The 25,509-nt window shown below is 43.5% G+C and overlaps 1 protein-coding gene and 1 non-coding gene across 2 annotated transcripts in view; both read right to left on the bottom strand.

The window, feature by feature from the left end:
• Positions 1–10,627: 10,627 nt before the first annotated feature.
• Positions 10,628–25,509, bottom strand: part of SLC25A43 (solute carrier family 25 member 43) — a 40,900-nt gene continuing 26,018 nt past the window's right edge. The window contains exons 4-5 of the mRNA XM_070784954.1: positions 13,098–13,232; positions 10,628–12,270 (exon numbers count right to left, since the gene is read on the bottom strand). Of these exons, the coding sequence (XP_070641055.1) occupies positions 12,070–12,270; positions 13,098–13,232 (336 nt within the window). The 3' untranslated portion in view covers positions 10,628–12,069. The remainder of the gene's footprint in view (positions 12,271–13,097; positions 13,233–25,509) is intronic.
• On the bottom strand, positions 23,867–23,939 carry TRNAE-UUC (transfer RNA glutamic acid (anticodon UUC)). The gene has a single exon. It is a non-coding gene; the product is annotated as a tRNA-Glu (tRNA).

Below are 25,509 nucleotides of genomic sequence, written 5' to 3'. Positions count from 1 at the left end.
GATTTATATAGGGGGAGCCGGCGCCCGGGCGGCCGGCGTCGGGGGCGGGCGCTGAGCCTCTGCGCGCGGGGCGGCGGGGCCGCTGAGTGGCTGAGCGCGCAGAGGGAGGAGCCGAGGAGTGCGGCAGGGGCCGCCCTCCGCGCTGCCAGGGCTCGCCCGTAGCACCTGACCCGGCCCGAGTAGGCGGCGGCCCCAGAGTACCTGACCAGGACGCGGGACCCCAGGGGAGGCCCCGGGGCGCGGAGGGGAGAGGTCACGGTGTGCCTGGACCTGGGTGAGGCGCGGTATTTAAGGGGACCCCAAAGAACCAACAAACAACACCCCCCCCTACCCAAATTTGGTTGTCAAGAGAAATAATATTGAATGCAATATTTTAAAAACTCATATAGATAAACTGTGGCGCGCTGGTTGGTCGCCTGTTTTTGTAAATCAAGTTTATTTGGAGCCCCAGGGCTAGGGTGAGGGTGAGGCAAGTGAGGCAGAGCCCTACCAGTGCAAGAAGGGAGCCTGTCTTTATTCAGAAATTTGAAATGTTGTTCATCAAGGATTTTTGCATTCCTTTAGATTTTTTAAATGGTGCATTAAAAAGAATAATTCATTTTGATTCCTGAGTTGTTTGGTGTCCGCTAACATTTGGCGCCCGGGCAAGTGCCTCACTCTCCTCACCCTACGTCTGGCCCTGGCCTGGAACTTTGCCAGTGTTCTGTTCAGTTCAGTCACTCAGTCATGTCCGACTCTTTGCAACCCCATGAACCGCAGCATGCCAGGCCTCCCTGTCCATCACCAACTTCCGGAGTCCACCCAAACTCATGTCCATCGAGTCGGTGATGCCATCCAACCATCTCATCCTCTGTCGTCCCCTTCTCCTGCCCTCAATCTTTCCAAGCATCAGGGTCTTTTCCAATGAGGCAACTCTTCGCATGAGGTGGCCAAAGTATTGGAGTTTCAGCTTCAACATCAGTCCTTCCAATGACACCCAGGACTGATCTCCTTTAGGATGAACTGATTGGATCTCCTTGCAGTCCAAGGAACTCTCAAGAGTCTTCTCCAGCACCACAGTTCAAGAGCATCAATTCTTCAGTGCTCAGCTTTCTTTATAGTCCAACTCTCACATCCATACATGACCACTGGAAAAACCATAGCCTTGACTAGACGGACCTTTGTTGGCAAAGTGATGTCTCTGCTTTTTAATATGCTTTCTAAGTTGGTCATAACTTTCCTTCCAAGTAGTAAGCGTCTTTTAATTTCATGGCTGCAATCACCATCTGCAGTGATTTTGGAGCCCAGAAAAATAAAATCAGCCACTGTTTCCACTGTTTCCCCATCTATTTGCCATGAAGTGATGGGACCGCTGGTGAAGCCAGAGGAAATTGGAGGAGCAGCAGAGCTGGGACACTGTCCGCGTGCCCCAGACCCCTGTTTGCAAAAGCAGTTTAGCAAAGATCTTGCTGGGAATTGGCAGAGGAACGTTCAAAAGGACTGGGCTGGAGGGTTTTATTTGAGCCAGAAGCCAAAGCATAGAGGGTATATCGTTAAGGTTAAGAGGTTGTGTGAACTAGATTGGTATTTGGGTCTCTGGGCCCAGGTAAAGTACTCTTGCATTGAATGGATTGCTAATCTCCAGAAAAGTTTAGAGGAATCGACAGAACTAGATTGACACCCATTGTTGTCAAGAGACAAGGGCTTGTTGACTCCCTTAATCTCTGCACTGGGAAAACATTTGCCACACATGTCCTTACAAACCTACTTGTTAGCTTGAATGCCCTTCCTCAGATTCAGAACAGAAGCTGAAGGTGCCCTCACAAATCCTATGTTTAAATCATCACAGCCATGTTTACAAAAATAACTGTTGAAAACACCCACTGTAGCTGAGCCCTAGGTACCCAGCACACTGAAAACATAGATGGCATGCCACTCAATTTCTTGCCCTCTCCCACCTTCTCCAGATCTGCCTGTTAAAGGACCCAACTCTAAGATTCCTCTGGGCATGTCAGGTTCTTCCTCTAAGTATACTTTGCAATTCGTTAGTCTTTCCATGAACCCGAGCAATCCAAAGTGATGAGCACACACAGCACATGTTCAGAGAAGAGCAATTTTCACTCCAGCTTTGTTGATCCTGGGGGCTATCTTTGACCAGTGTTCTGGAGAGGCCACTTGGTTCTCATTAGTTGATTATAATAGAAATGCAGCTGGATACAGAAATGACCTTGCTGTGCAGTTTCAATGATAGAGTGTGTTCTCTGAGAGTGATAGCCAGTCTACCTCTACTGGTGAGAGAATGAACAGTGAAAACAAAACATCAACAGCATTTTGTTTAGAGGTAGGTGGTTTTAGAATGCATTTCACTATACAATTCAAAACCTTTCTAGTCTGAACTCTTGACATTCTGATGAATGCATTTTCATTCAAATATTAATTACTCTGACCCAGCTCGCTATCACTTATGTACCCTTTTCTTTTTTAACCTTTCCTTGGCCACATCTGCTACTTCCATTGAGCATGATGTGTCTGCCATATTCTACTCCAAAGCTCTTTTACTGTTTCAAGGATCTCCACATTTACTGTTCTGTTCTATTTCACTCTCCACAAAAAGATGATCAAATAATTACGTAAAATTTGCCCCTTCTCAGTCTTTGGGTCGGAGAAAGCAATGGCACCCCACTCCAGTACTCTTGCTTGGAAAATCCCATGGGCAGAGGAGCCTGGTGGGCTGCAGTCCATGGGGTCGCTAAGAGTTGGACACGACTGAGTGACTTCACTTTCACTTTTCACTTTCATGCATTGAAGAAGGAAATGGCAACCCACTCCAGTGTTCTTGCCTGGAGAATCCCAGGGAAGGGGGAGCCTGGTGGGCTGCCATCTCTGGGGTCGCACAGAGTCAGACATGACTGAAGTGACTTAGCAGCAGCAGCAGCAGCAGCAGCAGTCGTCTTTGGGTGCTTAAGTGTAGTTTTACTAAAGGTGAAATACTTTTAAGAGTGACTCCATGCCATGACTTGGTATTTTGCTGAATCCACTGTGAGCTGGAGCTCTCCTGGTTGCCTATGACCAGGTGTACTTAAAGGAGTTGGATGTTCTCAAAAGTGTCAAGGTCATGAAAGAAAAAGAAAGACTAAGGAACTGTCACAGATTAAAGGAGACTAAGAAGAAAGACAGATTAATACAATGTGTGATCCTGGATTGGATCCTGATCAGAAAAAGGACATGGTGGTACTATTGGTGAGATTTGGATACATAATCTGTAGATTAGTTAATAATATTCTACCAACTATTTTTAGTTACAATGGTTATGTAAAATGTTACCATTTGAAGAAGCTGAGTGCAGGATACATGGAAATTCTTTATACTGTTTTTTGTGTGTGTGTGTGGGCAACATTTTTATTTCTGAAAGTTAAAAAAATTAAAAAGTCAAAAGAAAAAAAAAAAAAGAGGAAAAAGAAAAGAAACCAGGAGCAAGAGTCCAGGGAAACAGGGACTAATGTCAATGATAATGATGATGAGGTTGATAATGATATAGACTAGTCAATTCATTAAAAAGAAATGCCTTCATTGAAACATAGCGGAAGCTCTTAGTAACTACTATGTTTCTGGAAGTTGTGTAGTATACACATAGAATTAAGGAAGAGAAAACAGAGCTAAGGCAGTGCCTACTCTCTCAGAAAAAAACAAGGAAGAAGGTCAGAAATGATACTTAATGCCTCAGTTATCTGTGTACTCACACACCCGCCATATGAGTAATAAAGTGAATGCAAAATGTTAATACAAGCAAGAAAAGACAATTTTTTAGGTATTGTTCAAACTTGGTAGAATGGGACTTCTGACTGGCATCAGTAAAAAGAAGGGTAAACCTGGTTCAGAGAGATACCATGTAGGAAGCAGAGTAGTAATATATCAAGAAAGTATAGCCAGTAATTCATTGGTAGGAGGGTGAAAAGCATTCCATGAAAATGAAAGGGAGAAATGAAAGTGATTGTCATTGTGAAAGCATACAAGAGACTGCCCATATAGATAAAAGCTATGAATAGTACTTCATGAAGTCATCATCTTGGGGAGAAATGTTGATCAGAGACAAAAACCATCTGAGTATCTGCTACAGGTTTCATTATTCTGATAGCAACACACTGATAAATACTTGACTCTCTTGCTGATAATTATAGTTCTCAGAAAACTGAAGAAGCAATGAGGTAAATTGCTAAACTAGGCTTACTCCTGATAATAAGTAAGGAAGATCTCATTGTAAAGTGAAAGCGACAAGAATCATAAGGAAACAGACCAAGACTGACTGATCTGGATCTGTTAAACAAAGGAATGCTGGGCATAGTCAGATAGGGTAACTAACCTGTGTGTGTGTGTGTGTGAGCGAGAGAGACAGAGAGAGAGAGAGAGAGAGAGAGAGAGTTTTAAAAGTCAAAAGGATCAAAGAAAAGATAAATATGATCTCTTGTTCAAACTCCAAATAGAAAGATAGCTCAGGAGGGTGAAAGATTCCAAAGATAAAATTCAGATCCATACAATTTGCAAAAATTCCAATGAGAAATGAAAAAAGGAGAGATATCTAGTAAATTAAGCTGTCCTTCCAGATTCTTCTCTGATGGGCTCAAATTTTTAAAGTACATATATAGATGACAGAATGAAGGCTAGACTTCCAAGGACAAAGACTAAAGAGTATCACAAATCTCTAGGAACTGAGTCAGAAGGGCTAAAGTCCAGAATAAACAGAGGCTTATAAAATGGGAGGGACCACAATAAAGGTTTCTAATGTTCTGTTTAGTGCAGGACATTTAAGGATAAGGAGCTAGAGCATGTGTGAAAAAGAACTGAGGGTTTTAGTTGACTGTAAGTTGGCAATGCCAAAAAATGCTAATGAGTCTTGAGATGGGTCAAGATGATGGTCATGAACAAATCAGGGGACTTTCAGTCCCATTTGGGGCTCTTCTGTTGGCCCATAGAGCTTTGTGCTCACTTCTGGATGCCATTTTAAGAGGACATTAACAAATTGGGACATGTTTAAAAAAGACAGTTAGGAAAGTGAAGTGCCTTCAAATCATGTCATATGAGAAATGGCTGAATGAATAAGAGATATTTAACGGGGAAAGGGCTTTGGGTGAAGGAAGGCCATCATGACTTTCTTCCTAATTGAAGGACTGTCAGATGGAAGAGAATTAGACATCCTGTGTGGAATCAATGGCAGCTGGTAGAAGTATCATGAAGGTAGACTCCAACTGAACAAAAAAACGACTTTCTAAAACATGAGCCACTTGGGAATTCCCTGGCAGAAGTCTGACTGCCAAGGCCCCAGTTTCAGTCCCTGGTCGGGGAACTAATATCCTGTAAGCCTGAAGCTGAAACAAACAAACAAACAAACAACAAAAAACCAAACCGCCCAACCAGTGTGATAGTGAAGGAGAAAATAGTTCTCCTCATTTGCTGGCCAGTCTTCCTGTCTTTAATCTCTCATTTCTATTTCAGCTTCTCGAACAATCTTATTCACATCCAGTTTTCATCACATCACCTATGTTGCTCAAGAAACCAGTGACTCTCTTCTGCTTAGTGGATCAATCCTGAACTCCGCAGCTTAGCATTTGAAGCCCCTCCACCTCACCCAAGGGCTTTGTTTTGGGCCCCTTTGAGCAGACTTAGAAAGTGTTTGATATATTCCAGCCTTGGATAACTGCTTTAGATAAAACAAAATATCAGTCTTATTGAGGTATAATTATATACAATGAAACTTACATATTTAAAACTTTTAACATACATAAACACCTATGAAATTATCACTGCAGGTAAGATGGTGAACCTATCCATCACCACAGTTTTTCTAGAACCTCATTGTAATCCCTCCCCAAGCAACCACTAATCTTTCTATCACTATAGATCAGTTTGCATTTCCTAGAATTTCATATGAATGGAATCATATAGTATGATACCATTCTTTTGGGGATGGGGGCATCTGGCTTCTCTCACTTTATATATATATGTATATATATGTGTGTGTGTGTGTATCTATATATATATATATATGTATATATACACCCTGAGATTCACCCATGTGTTTTGTGTGTGTGTCAATAGTCAATTCCTTTATATTGCTAAGTAGCTCCATTGTATGTCTATATAACATTTTGTTTAGCCATTCATCAGTTGATAGACATTTGGGTCATTTCCACTTTTTGTCTTTTTTGAATGATACTGCTATAAACATTCCTGTACAAGTTTTTGTGTGGACATATGTTTTCGTTTCTCTGGGGTAGATACCTAGGAGTGGAATTGCTAGGTCATATGGTTAACTCCATGTTAAACCAGTTGAGGAATTTCCAGACTATTTTCAAAATGATTGTACCAATAGCAGAATACAAGAGTTCCAGCTCCTCTACATCTCGAGGCCTTTCCTTAGCTAACATCTCAATGTCATTTCTTGTTGCTTCCCTCTCCCCCAGGGCTTCCCAGGTGGTGCTAGTGGTAATTAACTTGCCTGCCAGTGCAGGAGACTTAAGAGTTGTGGGTTCGGTCCCTGGGTCAGGAAGATCCCCTGGAGGAGGGCATGGCAACCTACTCCAGTATTCTTGCCTGGAGAATCCTATGGATAGAGGAGCCTGGTGGGCTATAGTCCATGGGGTCGCAAAAAGTGGGACACGACTGGAGTGACTTAGCACACACACCTCCTCCCCCAGGAGTTTCTTCCCATCTCCTCCTTTGGTTGTCTCATTCAGTCTCTTGGCTTTACATGCCATCTATCTGCTGACCACACCCAAATTTCTACTTCCAGCCACCACTCCCTCCTGAGCTCCAGACTTGTCCTGTTTGGCCAGGACAGCCCAGGTTTGCTTTGTATCCTGACATAATTATCAATAATGTTCTGGTATATTAGTTTTCTGTTTCAAGAAAGGTTCGTCTAGTCAAGGCTATGGTTTTTCCTGTGGTCATGTATGGATGTGAGAGTTAGACTGTGAAGAAGGCTGAGCGCCGAAGAATTGATGCTTTTGAACTGTGGTGTTGGAGAAGACTCTTGAGAGTCCCTTGGACTGCAAGGAGATCCAACCAGTCCATTCTGAAGGAGATCAACCCTGGGATTTCTTTGGGAGGAATGATGCTAAAGCTGAAACTCCAGTACTTTGGCCACCTCATGCGAAGAGTTGACTCATTGGAAAAGACTCTGATGCTGGGAGGGATTGGGGGCAGGAGGAGAAGGGGACGACAGAGGATGAGATGGCTGGATGGCATCACTGACTCGATGGACGTGAGTCTGGGTGAACTCCGGGAGTTGGTGATGCACAGGGAGGCCTGGCGTGCTGTGATTCCTGGGGTCGCAAAGAGTCGGACACGACTGAGTGACCGAACTGAACTGAACTGATTGCTGCTGTAACAAATTACTGCAAAGTCAGTGGCTTAAGCAACACAAATTTATCATCTTAACTGTTATAGAGGTCAGAAGTCTCACACAGGTCTTACTTGGCTTAAATCAAGGTGTCTGGCAAGATTGCATTGCTTTCTGAAGGCCCTGGGGAAAAGTCCATTTCCTGGCTCATTCAGGTTGTTGGCTGAATTCAATTCCTTGTGGTTGTACGACTGAAATCTCCATTTCCTGGCTCTTGGGCATCTTTGTATTCAAAGTCAGCCAAGTCCTTCTTGTTCCCCCATTTCTTCTGCCTTATTTTGCAACCTCGAGTCTGTCTTCCACCTTCTTCTTCCACTTTATCTGGGCCTACCAAGATGCTAAGTGCTAAGTTGCTTCAGTCATGTTTGACTTTTTGTGACCCCATGGTAGCCCACCAGGCTCCTCTGTCCACGGGATTTTCCAGGCAAGAATACTGGAGTGGGTTGCCATTTCCTTCTCTAGGGGATCATGCAGTTTTTTTTGTTTTTTTTTTTTTACCACTAGCACCACCTGGGAAGCCCCGATAAACTATAATAGTTTTTCCATCTGAGTATCCTTATCCTTAATCATGTAAGTCCCTTTTGCCGTGTAAGGTAAATATTTACAGGTTCTTACGTATTAGGGTGTGGACACCCTTGATGGGGGGTTCATTGTTCTGTCTACCACAACTGGTTTGGACAATTAAATGAACAGCCTATGGTCCAGCCAACTGCCTACTTGGATGTCTCATGGGCATTTCAAATTTAACATGTCCAAAACAGAACTTTTAATTCCTTTTCCACCAAAACTTGGGCCCCCACCAGTCTTCTCCACCTTAGCAAATGGCAACATTATCTACCTTTTTAATAAGTCAAAAGTGAAAAACCTAGGTGCCATCCTTGATTTCTTTCTTTTATTCCCTACATTCAATTGCTCAGCACATCCTGCTGATCCCAAACTGAAAAATCTATTTTGAACCTATTCACTCCTCTCATCCTTATTGCCACCTTTCTAGTCCAAGCCATCGCTTAAATTTTTTTTTAATTTTTTAATTTTTTGGCTATGTCACTTGCAGGATCTTAGTTCCTGGACCACGGATTGAACCTGGGCCCATGGCAGTGAAAGCACCAAGTCTTAACTACTGGACTTCCAGGGAATTCCCCATAAGTCATCATTTCTTACTTGGGCTTTGTAGTAGCCTCTTAACTGGTTTTCCTACTCACAGCCTTGCTTCCTTCCCATCTGTTATCCACATAGCAACCAGAGGGATATTTCAAAAATGAAAATCAGATTATATAGCATCTCTGCATAAAAGCCTTCAATGACTCCCTGCTGCACTTAGAATTAAACTAATTTTACTCATTTATTTTAGAATTGAACATTTTACTATGGCCCCAGTGGCCGCATATGACCTGGACCTCTGTCCAGCCACATCTCATCCGTTCTCACTCACCACACTGGCTGTGCTCACCTCTTTGTCGTTCATCCAGCCTTTCCCACTACCAGTACCACTGTTGCACCTTCCGTTCTCCCTAGTTCCTTATGTGGTTGATTCATTTTTATTTTTCAGGTCTCATTTCAAATATCACCTCTCATAGTGGCCTTCTCTGGCTCCTTGATTAAAAATACTTCCCTTACCTCCCATGTAATTCTCTAATAGAGCACCCTGTTTATTCCCCTCATAACATTACAATCTATACCTCACTTGTTGATTAGGTTTTTGACTGCCCCCCTCACTAGAACGTGGGCAAGGACCTGAGCTGCCTGGTGTATCATGATGCCCAGAGTGCAAGCTATCATTGAACGAATGCATGAAGCCAGTCTTCGCACTCTTTTGCTTCCTTCCACCTCTGTGGTACCACATACACTACCTTCAGCCTGCAACATATTCTCCCCTCAACCTATTCTTCACCAACTATTATCCTTTCACTTCCTTCAAAATGTAATATAAGACTCATTCCTTCCCAGGACTTCCCTGGTGGTCTAGTGGCTAAGACTCTGAGCTCCCAATGCAGGGGGCTCAGGTTTGATCCTTGGTCAGGGAACTAGATCCCATATGATGCAACTAAGCGTTTGCCTGCAGCAACTAAAGATGCCACATGCCGCAACAAAGATCAAAGATCCCACGTACCACAGCTAAGACCTGGAGCAGCCAAATAAATAATAACTATTGCAGGAGACTTGGGTTAGATCCCTGGGTCAGGAAGATCCCCTGGAGAAGGAAATGGCAACCCACTCCAGTACTCTTGCCTGGGAAATCACAGGGACAGAGGAGCCTGGCAGGCTACAGTTCATTGGGTCACAAAGAATCAGACACAACTTAGTGACTAAACCACCACCACCATATAAAAAAAGACTTGTTTTTTTCGATTATACTTTAAATCTCTGATTCACTGAGTGAATCAATTATGGAGCTCCTTGGTAATCTTGTTAACGGTTGCTGCTATATTATCATGCCCTTGCTTGTATTTGCTTTGTAATTATAGTTATTTCATATGTGTAGGTATGTTTTGTTCCTGAAGACTAGAAGTTACTCCTGGCTCAATATTGCATCACATATCTTTATAATCCTCCCAAAGTACTTAGCCCAGTTTGGTGGAGCCCATTGCAAACCATAAAGCAGAAAAGCAGAACACTTCCTTCATACCTCTGGGAAAATACAAGAAGTTGGAAATTTGTTTTAGGAACAGTACTAGAGTTTTAAAAATATTTTTTTACAGCTTTCAGAATTTTTTAAAAAGTTGTTCACCTCAAGGAAAATCAAGAGTAACTAACATGAACTATTCACTCTGGGTTAAGAATCTGTTAAACTCACCTGTCACCTCTAAACTCACCTGATGCAAAGAACTGATTTCTTGGAAAAGACCCTGATGCTGGGAGATTGAAGGCAGGAGAAGGGGATGACGGAGGATGAGATGGTTGGATGGCATCACTGACTCAATGGACATGAGTTTGAGCAAGCTCTGGAAGTTGGTGATGGACAGGGAAGCCTGGAGTGCTGCAATCCATGGAGTTGCAGTCAACTGAGTCAGACATGACTGAGTGACTGAACTGAACTGAAACGAAACTGTAACTGATTGGGCTACAGATGAGATTTTCTTGTGTGTATCAACTTCTCTTTTCCATAAAACACAGTCTGCCCCAGTGGCTGAAAAAATGAGTTATTTTGATATATTTCAATAGGACAAGTTTCTGAGAGTTTAAAGATTTTGGCCAGTATGTATATAGCAATAATTTTCTAACTCAAATTAATAATAAATGACCAACACATAATTTTTCTTTGGAAAATAAATTTAATAGGGAAAAATACTTCCAACATACTGAAAGTCTCTTTCTGTGTGTGTATAAATTAACAACTTAATATTAGATATTGCTTTTTAATGCATAGATAGGCTATTCAAAAGGTACAATTACATAAACTTGACATAGAATCCCCAAGGTAGAATAAACCCAAAATTTGATTTAAAAAAAATCTAGTAGACATGATTAGCCCAAAGTGCTTTTGTAGTTACATTGTGGGTCTGTGTGTGTGTCAAATGTTCTATTTGATCCTCTCTAGGCAACTGGGACATGCTGTAAGAATAAGTTGGCTAAATAATTTATTTTCTGGGTAGGCTTGCAAAGCAAACTAAAAAGGCAGAGAATTCAGGCCATTTGAACTATACAATGACTAACTGAAAGAAGGTTTTCTGGGGCATAACGAAGCAGTTATGCTACAAACTACCTTCTAGAAACACAAGAAGGCTTCAAACTTAAATAAAGAAGGCTGGATCTACTATGACGGTGGTAACTTTTAAATGTTAAATGCTTTTCATTTAGTTTCTGGTAAGGCATAATTTACATCATGGTGCGTGCACTCCAAAGTCAGCCAGGATTGTGAGTTCTATAATGACTGGATCGGGAAGTCTCTAGTGAATCTGGGTGAAACTAGGCTGCTGTGGGTTAGTGAGCCTGTGAGCCTGTGAGCCTGTGGCAGAGCTCCAGCATGCTGTCTGCCCAGTCACTTCAAAAGCACGTTGCTCTGAGGGGTCATGGGCAGGCCCTTTCTTTGGTGTTTTGTACACTGCCTATTTGATGCTTTTCAACTATTTGATGCTTTTGAACTGTGGTGTTGGAGAAGACTCTTGAGAGTCCCTTGGATTGCAAGGAGATCAAACCAGTCAATCCTAAAGAGAATGAATCCTGAATATTAACTGGAAGGACTGATGTTGAAGCTGAAGCTCCAATACTTTGGCCACCTGATTCAAAGAACTGACTCATTGGGAAAGACCCTGATGCTGGAAAAGATTGAAGGCAAGAGGAGAAGGGGAGGACAGAGGATGAGATGGTTGGATGGCATCACCAACTTGATGGCCATGAGTTTGAACAAGCTCTGGGAGTTGGTGATGGACAGGGAAGCCTGGTGTGCTGCAGTCCATGGGGTCGCAAAGAGTTGGACATGACTGAGTGACTGAACTGACTGACTGACATTGCCTATTTATATGCAGAGTGTAAACTGTACATTTCATTACTGCTAGGTTTTGTTATAAAATCACGGTGGTGCAGGTGTTCACAGGGCCATCACTCTGGAGCTCAGGTATGGCCGAATCTTCTCATTTCCAAGAGCAGCAGACAGGAGCACCCTCTCGTTACTCCATGCGTGCACAATTCTGAGGCTACATTCCTCTCTGATTGCAACACGCCTTCAATCAATGCACCTCTAGTTCCATTCAGTTTTAAAGAGTTGGTTTTTTAGACTTTAGTTGTCCAGTTTTGAAGAACTTATTTAATTCCCGTAACTCCTGGGGCTTCAAACTCTGATCCACCCCTGGGGTCAATTTATAGCTCAGAGGAGACATGATGTAACCATTTTGGTAAAGACAGATTCTCTTGCAGAACTCAAAGGTGCCAAACATAACTCCAAAATATGGAACTATCTGTAGAGAAAGAAAATGAAAATCATGTGAAAATCTTAAAACATTAATGCATCTGCAATCAACTTGGATCAGGGTAAACTGAGATAAAGGCTATGGACAATACAACATGGTCATTATTTTGGAATCAGGGAAGATGGAAAAATGCAAGCCGGCCCAGTGAGGGTTGGGGAGAGGAGTGGCAGAGCCATTGAAGGGCCTGCCCTGGGGAAGCTTGGGTGTGGGTTGATATGCATGTAGACAATCTAACACTGCTTGTCAATATACACTTGCCTTTTTTTGGCCATGCCATGCATGGTTTGTGGGATCTTAGTTCCCTGACCAAGGATTGAACTCAGTAGTGAAAATGCTCAGTCCTAACCACTGGACAGCTGGGCAATTCCTAATATAATCTTGTCTTGATTGGAATCATTTCTGTGCCAACTAGTGCAAGGTTAGTCCACAGTTCTTGACCTTTTTTTTTTTAAAGTCATGGAGTTCTTTTGGAAAATGATAAAAGTTATGGATCCTTTCCCCAGAGAGATGCACATACGCCCATATGGACACATTTTTTCATACAATTTTAGGATAGGGGGTTATAGTCCTTTTAGGAGTCTACGAACCTCCATTTTGGGAACCTTGACACTAAATGCTTAGCTCCTCTGGGATGGGGTATCAGATGTCCCAACACTGCACAGGGTCCCCACTCTTTAGGGCCAACATCCAGCCTGCATTCACAGGCTCTGTGCTAGAGGAGGTGTTTGCAGGCAAACTGCAGAGGGAGTGGCAAAGGTATAGAACAGGGTGGCAGTGGTGAGGCGGACAAGTAGGAGACTGACCACTTCTCTCACCTTCAGCAGGTTGGCTGCCAATCCATTCCAGAGCCCCAGGACCCCTTGGGCTTTCACTATCTGCCGGAAGCAGTCCATTGCTCCTGAGAAATGGACATCCACCCCTCCACCATGGGGAAGGTAGGGGCTCTGAGCCTGGTAGGAAAGAGAAGAGGGGATGAGGTGATTTAGTCACTGGGAAATAATGGTTTTGTCAAGCAGCCAAGGTCTCAAGATTCAATGTCCTGGCCAAGATGATGATGAAATGGCCGCCACAGGACTCTATCTTTTCTGTAGGCTTAGAATGAGTATTAGTGGGCAGGAAAGCCATGACACCCGATTCACATGTTTGGGGCTATTGTTCTTAGAAGGAAGCAGCTATTCTGGACAGACTCCACTTCACACTTACCACTGCCTCTCAATCTATACCCTCTGGACATGGTAGACACCTCTCAGGCCTTTAATCTTTTTTTTTCATTTTCATTTGTCTTCTTTATTAGCTATAAGGATTTAACACATATACTATACTCACAAACAGCTGCAAGCTGCCAAGGATACTGTTTTACATTAAACAGGTTGTAACAGAGACTTTAATCTTTTTTAAGTGCCTTCTGTTTCCTTGTCTTAAATGATCCCTCCTCTATGAAGCCCTCAAATAGGGGCTGCTCATTTCCCCACCTCACAGATGTCCTGGAATGGGCAGCAGAGGGAAGGGCATTCTTCCAGCTCCCGCTTTCTGTTCCCAGACCCTGGCCACTCTCATGTCAAAAGCTCTCAGCTGGGGCTGGTGGCACTAAACCACACCCGTTGCTGTTTTCAGTTACTGGCCTCCTGGCCACTCTTCTACACTCACTGAGGCCTGTGACACCTAGTAGCTCCCCCTCTTCCACAGTCACCACCGTCATAGGGAACTTTAGCATCTATAGTCATTCCATCTCATACCTTGTTTCTAGACATAGGCATCCATGATCCTCACCTTGACACCCCTTTGACCACCCACTCCTTTGGTTACCCCATGCATTTCATCACCACTCCCAGTACCATTCTGGCTGACCACCAAAATGCCCCATCTCTGAAAGTAATTTTTTGTCCTTTGACAAAATAATTTTATGATCAAATGAAAGAACTTTTCAATATACCATCTACAGGCAGAATTGACAACACTCATCCAGTGTGAGGGGGACAGCCCCTTATAGGTGGCTTTCAGAAATGCAGACACATTGACATCAAGCTATACATCTACTTAGGTTCGTTTCTGAGATGTCTAGTTGAGGTCAATATAGCATTTTATTATGATGGAATCAAGCTTTTCCATATGGGAGAAGCAATAGAGTATATTAGTCAGAGAAGCATAAACCCTGGAGTGAAACAGGTTGGGTTCTAGTCCATGGCTGCTCCACTTACTGGTCATGTGACCCTGGGTAACTCATCTAATCTTTTCGAGCCTCAGTTTCCTTATTTAGAAAACAGGAATAGTATCTGCTGTGAGAATGAATGAGATGTGCATGCAAAGTACTGGTGTCAGGCACATGGAAAGGATCAATAAATATGAGCTGAAAGTGAAAGTGTTAGTTGCTCAGTCGTGTCGGACTCTCTACAACCGTATGGACTGTAGCCCGCTGGGCTCCTCTGTCCATGGAATTCTCCAGGTAAAAGTACTGGAGTGGGTTGCCATTTCCTTTTCCAGGGGATTTTCCTAACCCAGTGATTGAACACATGTCTCATGCACTGCAGGCAGATTATTTACCATATGAACCACTGGGGAAGTCCTGCTATGACTATTCTGTATAAAGTATTCTAAATGTCAGTCAAACCCCTAACCTGACATATGAGTCCTCTGTCTCCACTTCAGAACTGCTTGGACCAGTGTCCTCATCCATCCAGCTCCCCTGCTCCCTGATGCCTATTAACCATAATCATTTGGATCACTAACTGATCTAGTCACATGCCCTCTCCCTTGTCTCCCATGCTATTAGTTCCCTGTTGGCTTCATGGTCCTCCTTTTCTTGACCTCCCAGCCCTTCTTTTTGTTCCTGGTCTTAAAATCCTTGCCCTTTGTCCTTCAGCTGATCTCCATCCCCCCTCCCCACCAACCTCTTCTCTGCACCAAGCTGTTGAACATGAGTCCACAAAGGGACAGGTCGGCACCACTGAAGCTTTGAGGTCTCTAGCCTCCGCTGGACCATCATACTGCAGGGTGACTCTGGAAGCATCGTTTCCCATTCCTCCCAGTGGCTCTTCCCAACCTCACCATACACAACGCCCTGCACATCACAGTGTCCTCTGTCCCAGATGGAGTTTGTGTTGTGTTGCACAGTTTGTGGGGAAGACAGATCATCTTTCCTTCCCACTGGTGCCCTGGATCTCACACCTTTGAATTCCTCTTGGCCACCTTTCCCAAGAGACCTGATTTCCTCCCTTAGTAAATGAATAAACTCAAGTCCCTCCCATATGAAAAAACAACTCCTTCCTCCAATCTTTGTCTTTTAGACTCTGCCCAATCTCGTGTTCCCGAAGTAACATACAGTAAAATTACCTTGCTTGGGCGTAGTTACATGAGTATAGACACATGTATAGATGGGCTTCCCTGGTGGCTCAGTGATAAAGAATCCACGTGTCAGTGCAGCAGACGCAGGTTCAATCCCTGAGTCAGATCCCCTGGAGGAGGAAATGGCAACCCACTCCAATATTCTTGCCTGGTAAATTCCATGGAGAGAGGAGCCTGGCAGGCTACAGTCCATGGGGTTGCAAGAGTCAGACACGACTGAGGACTGAGCATACATGCACACACATGTATAGATCTGTGTGACCACCCCTGTAATCAGGATATAGAACTGCTCCATTAGCCCCCAGAATTTTCCTGCTCCTTTATAATCACAGTCACCCCCCACCCTAGGCCAGGGCAACCACTGGTCTGTTCTGTTCCTGTAGTTTTGCTCCCTGAGAATGTCATATAAATGGAAACATAGAGCTTGTAACTGTTTTGAGATGGGTTTCTTTCACTCAGCATGATGCCTCTGAGAGTCATCCATGCTGTGTTCATCAACAGGTTTTTTTTACTGCTGAGTCGTATTCCATTGTGCAGACGTATCATAATTTGCTTATCCATCTAGCTGTGGATGGACATGTCTCTCCCTTTCCATCTGTACTTCTTGAAATAGCTGTCTACTCTGGCTGACTCCACTTCCTCTCTTCCCACCTCCCCACTCTACCCACTCAGTTTAACATCTGTCTCCATTACCCTGCTGAACTGATTGTGGCCAGGCCTATCTCCTTTCCTTGCTCTTTCATAGTTGGTATAATTACTTATTTTCTTTATTGGTTGCTCCTACCCCCCAACTAGAATTTCAGCTCTGTAGGAAAGGGATTTCTGTTCTCCATCAAGGCAAAGGGTGAACTTTGGGGTTAGGCCTTCCCCTTGAGGTATAATAACAACCAAGCACAGACAGAGTATGAGAAAAGGAATGTGAAACGAACAAGCTGAGTCTCCAGCCTAGAGTTACAGGAGCCAAAAATGGTCAGGGGTCTTTGGCGAATGTCTTTAAAGTGTTCATCTTAGCACTGTTCTGACATGGCCTCTTTTCCTTCCTATCCCATTGAGAAAGAACTGCTGTCAAAGAGATATTAAGCTTCCTTTCCCTTAGAAAGAATCAGCCTAATTGCAAGGTTTGAAGTGCATCTTGCTACTGGAAGATTGAAATATTAAAAAGAGGAGATTGTGCTCATGCAGGAAATTAACTGTCTTATTCTGTTATGAGATAATATTATTGATCTATCTTCTGCTGGTTTCCAGTAAAATAGCAAAAAGCCCCCAGTCATGAGTTAAGGTAATAATTTTGCAACCTGGGATCCCCTACCACCACTAAAACAAAAAACACTAACCAAGTTACATGAATTATATAACAGGTTCAGTTATAGTCAGTTTGTGATGAATCAGGATCTATGGTCAATCTTGGGACCCTAACAATCTTTCAGATGTCTTTCCTTCACTCCGCCTTCAGTGTTCACATGGACCATTGTAGCAGCATCCTTAGTAGTCTGTTTGGGACAGAAAAAGTTTGAGACTTCTTGCCTTCTGTCTCTATAGAGCAGCCAGAGTGATTTAAAAAAAATCAAATCTTTTTACTCACCTGCTTAAAATATTTTAATGACTTTATTAAAGCCACTGAGAATAAATATAAAATTTTCACTGCTGTCTGTAAGCTGTAGTGGTAATATTGTAGTAAATATTTAACAACTGGTTCTGTGGGTGGAGGAAGCCCTGAGTTGTAGAATTTCTTTATTTCAATGTTGTAAATACTCCTACCATGGCAGATTGCAGGCTACCAACTGTGAGGTTAACCAGCACCCAAATTTGCTGCAATTTAATAATCAGCTCTCTTGAGCTGGTAGGAACTGGCTGAACACATGACGCGAAGGCTCAGGCCCTGCGTGACCTGCGCCAGGACATATTTTCAGTTTCATCTTGCGCCACTACACTTCAATTGCACTGGCCTTCTTCCTGTTCTCCTCTGGCCCCCTCTCTCCTTTGAGCCAGAGGATCATGTAACCAACTATCGACTTGACATCTCTCCACTTAAAAGTCTAATAAACACCACAAACTGTATATGTATTTTGACCTCTTTGCTCAGGCCCCAAATAGGAGTTCCCTTAAGTCCTCTTCACCCCTTGTGTATACCACTCAAAACTCATCAGATACTGTCATTGCTTTGCTTTGAAACCTTCACCAATCCCCAGTTTTCCAAAGGAAAACTTCCAGAAGGAGTGTTTTCCAAAGAAAACTTAATAGAATTCAAAACTCTCTACAATTTGGCCCCCACCTATCTTCCCAGCATCATTTCCCAATATCACCCCATGATGGGCTAGTTTCATGTGTCAACTTGGCTAGGCCATGGTCAGTACCCAGATATTTGGTTAAATACCAGTTGGGATGTTACTGTAAAGGTATTTTGTAGCTGTGATTAACATTTAAGTCACTAGACTTTGTTAATTTGATAAATTAGGAGTTTGGGATTAATATATACACACTACTGTATATAAAATAAACAACAAAGACCTACTGCATAGCACAGAGAACTATACTCAATATTTTGTAATAACCCATAATAAAAAAGAATCTGAAAAAGAATATAAATATATATATATATAACTGAATCACTTTGCTGTTCACCTGAAACTAACACAACATTTAAATCAACTATAGTTCAATTTTTAAAAAGTCACTAGGCTTTTGAGTAAAGCAAATTACCCTTCATAATGTGGGTTGGTCTCATCTAATTAGTTGAAGGCCTTTAGAGGGAAAAAGACCGACTGAGGTGCCATGAGAAACGGAATTCTGCCTGCAGCCCACCTTTGGACTTGAACCGAAACATCTCCAGTCTTTTCTTTTCCTGTGTTGTGCTCCCTGAGGTACTGGTTAGACCTCTGCCATGGGCCAGGGTACCTGGTATAAGTTATCTGGATGCAATCTCTGGGCTGGCAGCCTGCAAGCTCATGGCAGCAGACACTAGGCAGTCCTCACTGTCCCAGCTCTTCAGGGTCTAATACCCTTCATTGTACATACCAGGCACTCGTCAAATGTCAAACAAAATTCCCCTCAATATCAGTGTCGCTAGTAGCTTTCCCCAGTACAACTGTTTACCTGTGACCGGGCTCAAATAAGCCTCATGTATGGCCAGGAAATAAAATGGCCAATATTTACAGAGTTATAGGTGTCAGGCATTACACTGAGCACTTGACATGGACTAGCTCATTTAATCCTCACAGGAGCCTCATGAAATAGGCAGTATTATCTTACTAGCCCAGTTTTATGGATGGCAAAATAGAGCCCGACAAAAGAGAAATTTTCAAAATCACAGACTGCTTGAAAAAAGCATCAACTTGAATCTGGGTCAGATTGAAGCTCTATCCCACTAAGCTACACTATTTCCAGTGAGATTACTACCTCAGCCCTCTGTAAACCTGTTACCACATAGCAACCTCGAATGTGGGTGCCACAGCACACACTGAATGGATTCTTTATGCTAGGACTGGAGCTCATGGTGGTGGTGTTGAGTCGCTCCGTCGTGTCCGGCTCTTTGTGACCCCGTGGACTGCAGTGTGCCAGGCTTCCCTGTCCTTCTCTATCTCCTGGAGTTTGCTCAAAGTCATGAGTTTGCTCATGGTATGGTATGAATAAATGCCTCTACAAGGGTCACACTAAACAGATATCCAGAAAATGGATAGCCAACAAGGTCCTATTGTATAGTATATGGAACTCTGCTCAATATTATGTGGCAGCCTTGATGGGAGAGGAGTCTGGGGGAGAATGCATACATGTACATGTATGGCTGAGTCCCTTTGCTGTGCACCTGAAACTATCACAATATCATTAATCAGCTGTACTCCAATACAAAATACAAACTTTATTTAATAAAAAAAAAAAAAAAACAAATAGACACCCAGATTGCAAAGGCAAAATCATATTGCTGGTTGCCCCCTGGACTGACTGTCTGTGTGTCCCCAAAGTTCATATGTTGGATCCCTAATCCCTACTGTGATGGTATTTGGAGGTGGCAGGTGATTAGGTTATGAGGGTGGAGCCCTCATCAATGGGATTAGTGCTCTTATAAGGAGACACACAAGAGAAATAATGTCTCTCACTCCACCATGGGAGAAGACAGCAAGAAAATGGCTATTTGCAAACCAGGGAGTGGCTTCTCACCAGATACCAAACCTGCTGGCACCTTGATCTTGGACTTCCCAGTCTCTAGAACCGTGAGGCGTAAGTGCTTGTCAAGTCACCTAATCTATAGTATTTCTGTTATAGCAGCTCGGATTAAGATATCCTCAAAGAAAGAAAGACTGGTATGGCTATATAGCCATGCTTCTCAACCTTTAGCTACATATTAGAGTAAACATGGAAGCTTTTCAAAACCATCAATGATTGGAATCAGCCCTGGAGACTGTGATTTAACTGACTTGGGGTGAGGTCTGGACGTCAGCAGTTTTGGCAAGCTCCCCACATGAGTCTGATAGGCAGACAGGTTGAGTTTCGCTGGCGTGGGCCTTTCATAGCACACAGCAGCTAAGGCTAAGACCTGAGCCCACCCCCCAGCTGCTGACAGTGAGAGCACCTGGGCAGTGAGAGCACATGGGCACTGAGGCCAGACTGCTTAGATTGAGACCTCAGTTTGCCACTCACTAACCTTGGGACTTTGAGCAAATGCCTTGACCTACCCGAGCCTCAATTTCCTCATCTGTAAAATGGGATAATAATAATAATAATGCATGTTTTATAGGATTGTTGTCAAGATTAAATGAAATACATGTAAAGTGCTTAGAACAGCATTTGACAAATAGTAACCACCATTATCATTACTATAGAGTGTTTCAGCTTGGAGAAGAGGGAATTCCCTGGCAGTCCAGTGGTTAGGACTCTGTGCTTTCACTGCCAAGAGCTCAGGTTCGGTCCCTGGCTGGGGAACTAAGATAAGTTGTGCAGCATGGTCAAAACAGAAAACCCCCCAAACCTAAAAACTCCCCAAAATACCCAAACAACAACAGCAACAACAACAAAAAAACCCCCAAAACCTCCCAAAGCTTGGAGAAGAGACAAGTATACTGAAGACTAAACCAACCCAGGAGCCTAGAATGCTAGACTGCCATTTGCCCAAACTGTATCTTACTAGTAAAGAGACACAAAGCGTATCAGGTTACTAACCACAAGGCCCTGAACTTAAATCCTCCCTCCATACAAACCCAGGTGACTATCCTGTGGTGTCAAGTTCAGATCTGCCAGAATGGACGCAGTGTTCTACAGCAGACGTCACCTGAGAAAGCTGAGTCCTAGATCTGGTTCTGCCACCATTTGCCTCACCTTGACCAAGTCCTTGAATTCCTTGAACCTTCCTTTCCTCACACATCAGATTAAGGAGGCTGAAACTAAATGACCTTGAAGGCTCTTTCTTGCTCCTCTAATCCACGCTGCTGGTCCTACTCCACAACTCCTTCCTGCCCCTAGGACTTCAAATCTGTGCTTCCCTTTGCCTAGCTAAGTCTTTCTTACCGATGAGACTAAACATTACTTCTGCAGGGAAGTCTTCCCAGATCTCCAGCCTAAGTCAGGAGCCCAGTACACACTTTTGGTCACCCCGTACTTCTCTTTCATGGCGTGTGATACAGTTTGTAATGATCTAGTGGATAGTGCTTCCCTGGTGGCTCAGACGGTAAAGAATCTGCCTGTAATGTGGGAGACCTGGGTCCGATCCCTGAGTTGGGAAGATCCCTTGGAGAATGAAATGGCAACCCATTCCAGTATTCTTGCCTGGAGAATCCAACAGACAGAGGAGCCTGGAGAGCTACAGTTCATGGGGTTGCAAAGAGTTAGACATGACTGAGCAACTAACATTTTCACTTTCAGTGTATAATTATTTCATGTCTCTCTACCCCCCATACCTCACAGACTAAATACCATGAGGGCAGTGACTATGTCTATCTTGTTTATGGTTTTGTTCCCAAAGGCTACCAATATGCTCAGCACCCAGAACGTGCTTAATACATATTGAAGGAAAGAAGGATCAGATTTGCAGTCAGTGGAAATGATAGGTAAGCACTTCAAAGCAATGTGCTTGATTGTTTCTGTGATAAACTCCCCAGAGGTCTTCTACCAGAGGCAATGTTTTAGGTTTTTTTTATTCTTTCCATGAGTACTGAAATAATTAAATAATACTTGTGAAGATGTAAACTCATATTCCCTTGATTAGAGCAATCCTAATTCTAGGAATCTATCCTACAGATACATTTGCCCATGTGGGAAATGATGTATGTTACAAGGATTTTTGTTGCAGCATTGTTGATAAGAGCAGCAAACTGGAAATAATCTGAATGTCTATCAAAGAGATAGTATGTCATACTATGGAACACGATGTCACCATTTAAAAGTATGTGGCAGTTAAATCTGGACTGATAAGGTGCCATCTCCAAGATACATTTTAGGTGGAAAAGAAAACAGCGTAGAAGAGATATATGCATGCTGCTGATTTTCTAAAAACAAAAAGAATATAAATATGCATGTTTATGTATATCTTTGGATAGACCATGTGTGGAATGACTAGGTAAAAAACTGGAAACAATAGGGTTTTCTCTACAGAGAACTGGAGGGGCCGAGGGACAAAGGTTGGGGAAAACTAGCTTTTTAATGGACATTATTTGTACCTCTTGGATTTTGTTTCAAATGCATATGTTCCCTAGGCAAAAGGTAGAATGTTAATTGTAAAAAAGCATGAATGAAGACAATAAGAAGACAAACCACAGGCTAGGAGAAAATATCGGCAAAAGTCATATCTGATAAGCAACCATAGAGAGAACTCTTAAAACTCAACAATAAGAAACAACCAAATTACCACTCCACATCAACTAGAATGGGCACAATCCGGAACACCAAGGGCAACAGATACTGGTGAGGATGTGGGACAACAGGGACTCTCCTTCATTACTCGTGGGCATGGACAACGGTACAGTCACTCTGGAAGACAGTTTGGTGGTTTCTTACAAAACTAAATATACTCATACCATAGGAGCCAGCGATTGTGCTGATTAGATATTGGTATTTACCTAAAGGAGGTTAAAAATTTATGCCCTCACAGAAACCTGCACATAGTTGTTTAAGGCAGCTTTATTCTTCACTTCCAAAGCTTAGAAGCAACAAGATGTCCTTCAGTGTGTGAATGGATAAATGAACCAGTATCAGACAATGAAATACTAAACTGAGAAAGGTATGAGTTATCAAGCCATGAAGAGAGAGGATACTTAAGACGTCATTATACATTAGCATAAATCCATGGAATGGACAACACCAAGAGTGAACCCTAAGGTAAACTTTGGACTTGGGGTGATTATGTTGTGTCACGGTAGGTTCATCAGTGGTAACAAGTGTACCACTCTGGTGGGGGATGTTGATACTGGGGGAGGCTGTGCATGTGTGGAAGCCGAGGGTCTATAGAAAATCTCTGTATCTTCCTCTCCATTTTGCTGTAAACCTAAAACTGCTCTAAAAAACCCAAAGTCTTCATTGAAAAAAAGAGTAAAAGGAGAGACAAAAGAAAGAATACACAAAAAAGAAGAAAAGAGTCTGCTAGTTGGAGCCAACAGGAGCTCATAACCTCTTACTTGTTATTTGGAAACAACTTCTAACTTCTGCAGTAACATAGGACACAAACTGAAGACCACACCATCCAGTTTCCAAGCCGTCTGAGAATGTATATTCGTGGAAGGCAGTTGGCAAATCCCGAGGAGTCAGACAAGTCAAAAAAAAAAAAAAAATCCAATGGTATTAAAGTAAAAGGGGCTTTATGTCTTGTGAGCCACACGGCTCAAGTTTCTCTTGGCAGAGCTAGGTCCCCCCAAATTGTCCTCATACAGCTGAGAAACACCCTGGCTCCTTGGGGGCGGGGGATGTCCATGCAAGCGGGTATAGGCAGCTGCTCCCGGCTTGGCAGGCCTACAAGCCATCCCCCATAATGACCCACTCGGAAAGCCTGCAGTGACGTGGGGGCAGCGAGGAAACGGACAGCAGGCTAGTATTTTGCTTGGGAAGAGAAGAGAAATAGTTTCCACGTACCAGCTGGGGGTGGAGGTGGGGAAATCAAAAGTGCAGCTGGACCAGACTCAAGAAAGCAATTGAGATGCAGGCACGGGAGCAGCCGAGGGAGGCCGTGGCAGTGTGTGCAGGGCACAGCCAACTTTTAGTGTTACCTTCTAAAATTTTGTTTTGATCTTTTGGCCACACCCCACAGCTTGCGGAATCTTAATTTCCTGACCAGGGATTGAACCTGGGCCCTTGGCAGTGAAAGCACCAAGTCCTAACCACTGGACCATCAGGGGTGTCCCTAGTGTCATCTTGACAAGGAATGAGACTGCGTAGGAAGCTTGCGGGAAAAGATTTGGCACATGCCAATTTTCAGCAGGCTGGGAATACACAGACATATGCAGTAGCTGCACCCAGTGGCCTCTGGGTCAACACCTGTTAAATTAACCCAACCAATGAATGACCCACTCCACTACCATCCCTTCTCACCATTATCTATAGAGATGGAAGATCTTTTGAGGTCTTTCGATGCTAGCTCATTTGTGTGTTTATAGTGATCATAGAAAACACATAAACACACCTGGCCTGGCTTTTGTAGCTCTAATCAGGCCTCTAATCATGCCTGAGTAGATTCTGAAGAGATGCTTCATGAATAAAAATAGTACCTTAGCTTTATTGAGTATTTATCATGTGTCTGGCTCTGTGTCTGCATTAACCCCATTCAGTCTTCTCCACAGGAATATGAACCAGGCACTTCTCCCCTTGTTTTACAGAGGAGGAAAGGTGAGGTTCAGAGAGGCAACGTGGTTTACCCAAGTTCACACACAGAGTAAGGGGCAGGGCTGGCATCTAAAGCCCACACTCTGGACCACAGAGCTAGTCTGCCAATTAAAGCTTTAAGATAAACACAGCTATCAAAAGCAAATGAGCAGGGGATCTTCCCTGGTGGCTCAGTGGTAAAGAATCCATCTGCCAATGCAGGCGGAGAAGGCAATGGCACCCCACTCCAGTACTCTTGCCTGGAAAATGCATGGACGGAGGAGCCTGGTAGGCTGCAGTCCATGGGGTTGCTAAGAGTCGGACACGACTGAAGCGACTTGGCAGCAGCAGCAGCAGCCAATGCAGGAGACACAGGTTTGATCCAAGAGGATCCCACATGCCGCGGGGCAACTAAGCCTGTGTGCCTCCAACTATTGAGTCTGTGCTCTGGAGCCTGTGACTTGCAACTAAAGAAAAAAAGCCCATGCAACAATGAAGACCCAGCACAGCCAAAAACAAGTAAATAAATTATTAAAAAACAAACAACCACCTCCCTTAACAAATGAACAGGGACTTCCCTGGTGTTCCAATGGTTAAAACTCCAAGCTCCCAATACAGGAGGCACAGTTTCAATCCCTGGTCGGGGAACTAAGATCCCATATGCCACATGGCGTGGCCAAAAACAAACAAACAAACAAAAAAGAGACAAACAAATCTCCAAAACAAATGAATAACATCTATGTGAGGGAAAGGAGGTAAAAACTGGTGCTGCATTTCTAAAGCTGGCTTGATGCCAGCAGAGGGATTCACAAACCCCAGTGTGCATCTCCTCCTGACAGCAGGGCCTACAGATGAGTGCTCACAGCTGTGGCCCTTTCCTGGGACTTCCCTCCCTTCCCCGCTCTTCACCCCAACCCTGGAGGCAGGGGGAAGGGGAGCTCCCATTTTAGCTGCTGTTATTGTCCAGCTGGACCTCAAAGAAGTCTGCTTAACAGAGGTTGGCCATTTTGATTCCCAGACTTTATCTCTTGGAAAGAATGAGACAGTGCAAGTCAGGAGGAAAGGGCAGAGTGATTTTACAATGAATGGAATTAGGAAGGCTCCTCC

This window comes from Bos indicus, chromosome X (genome assembly GCF_029378745.1).
Source record: "Bos indicus isolate NIAB-ARS_2022 breed Sahiwal x Tharparkar chromosome X, NIAB-ARS_B.indTharparkar_mat_pri_1.0, whole genome shotgun sequence".
In the NCBI taxonomy this organism is placed as follows: domain Eukaryota; kingdom Metazoa; phylum Chordata; class Mammalia; order Artiodactyla; family Bovidae; genus Bos; species Bos indicus.
Note: the sequence above shows the minus strand (reverse complement) of the source record. Positions and strands in the feature narration are given on the sequence as shown.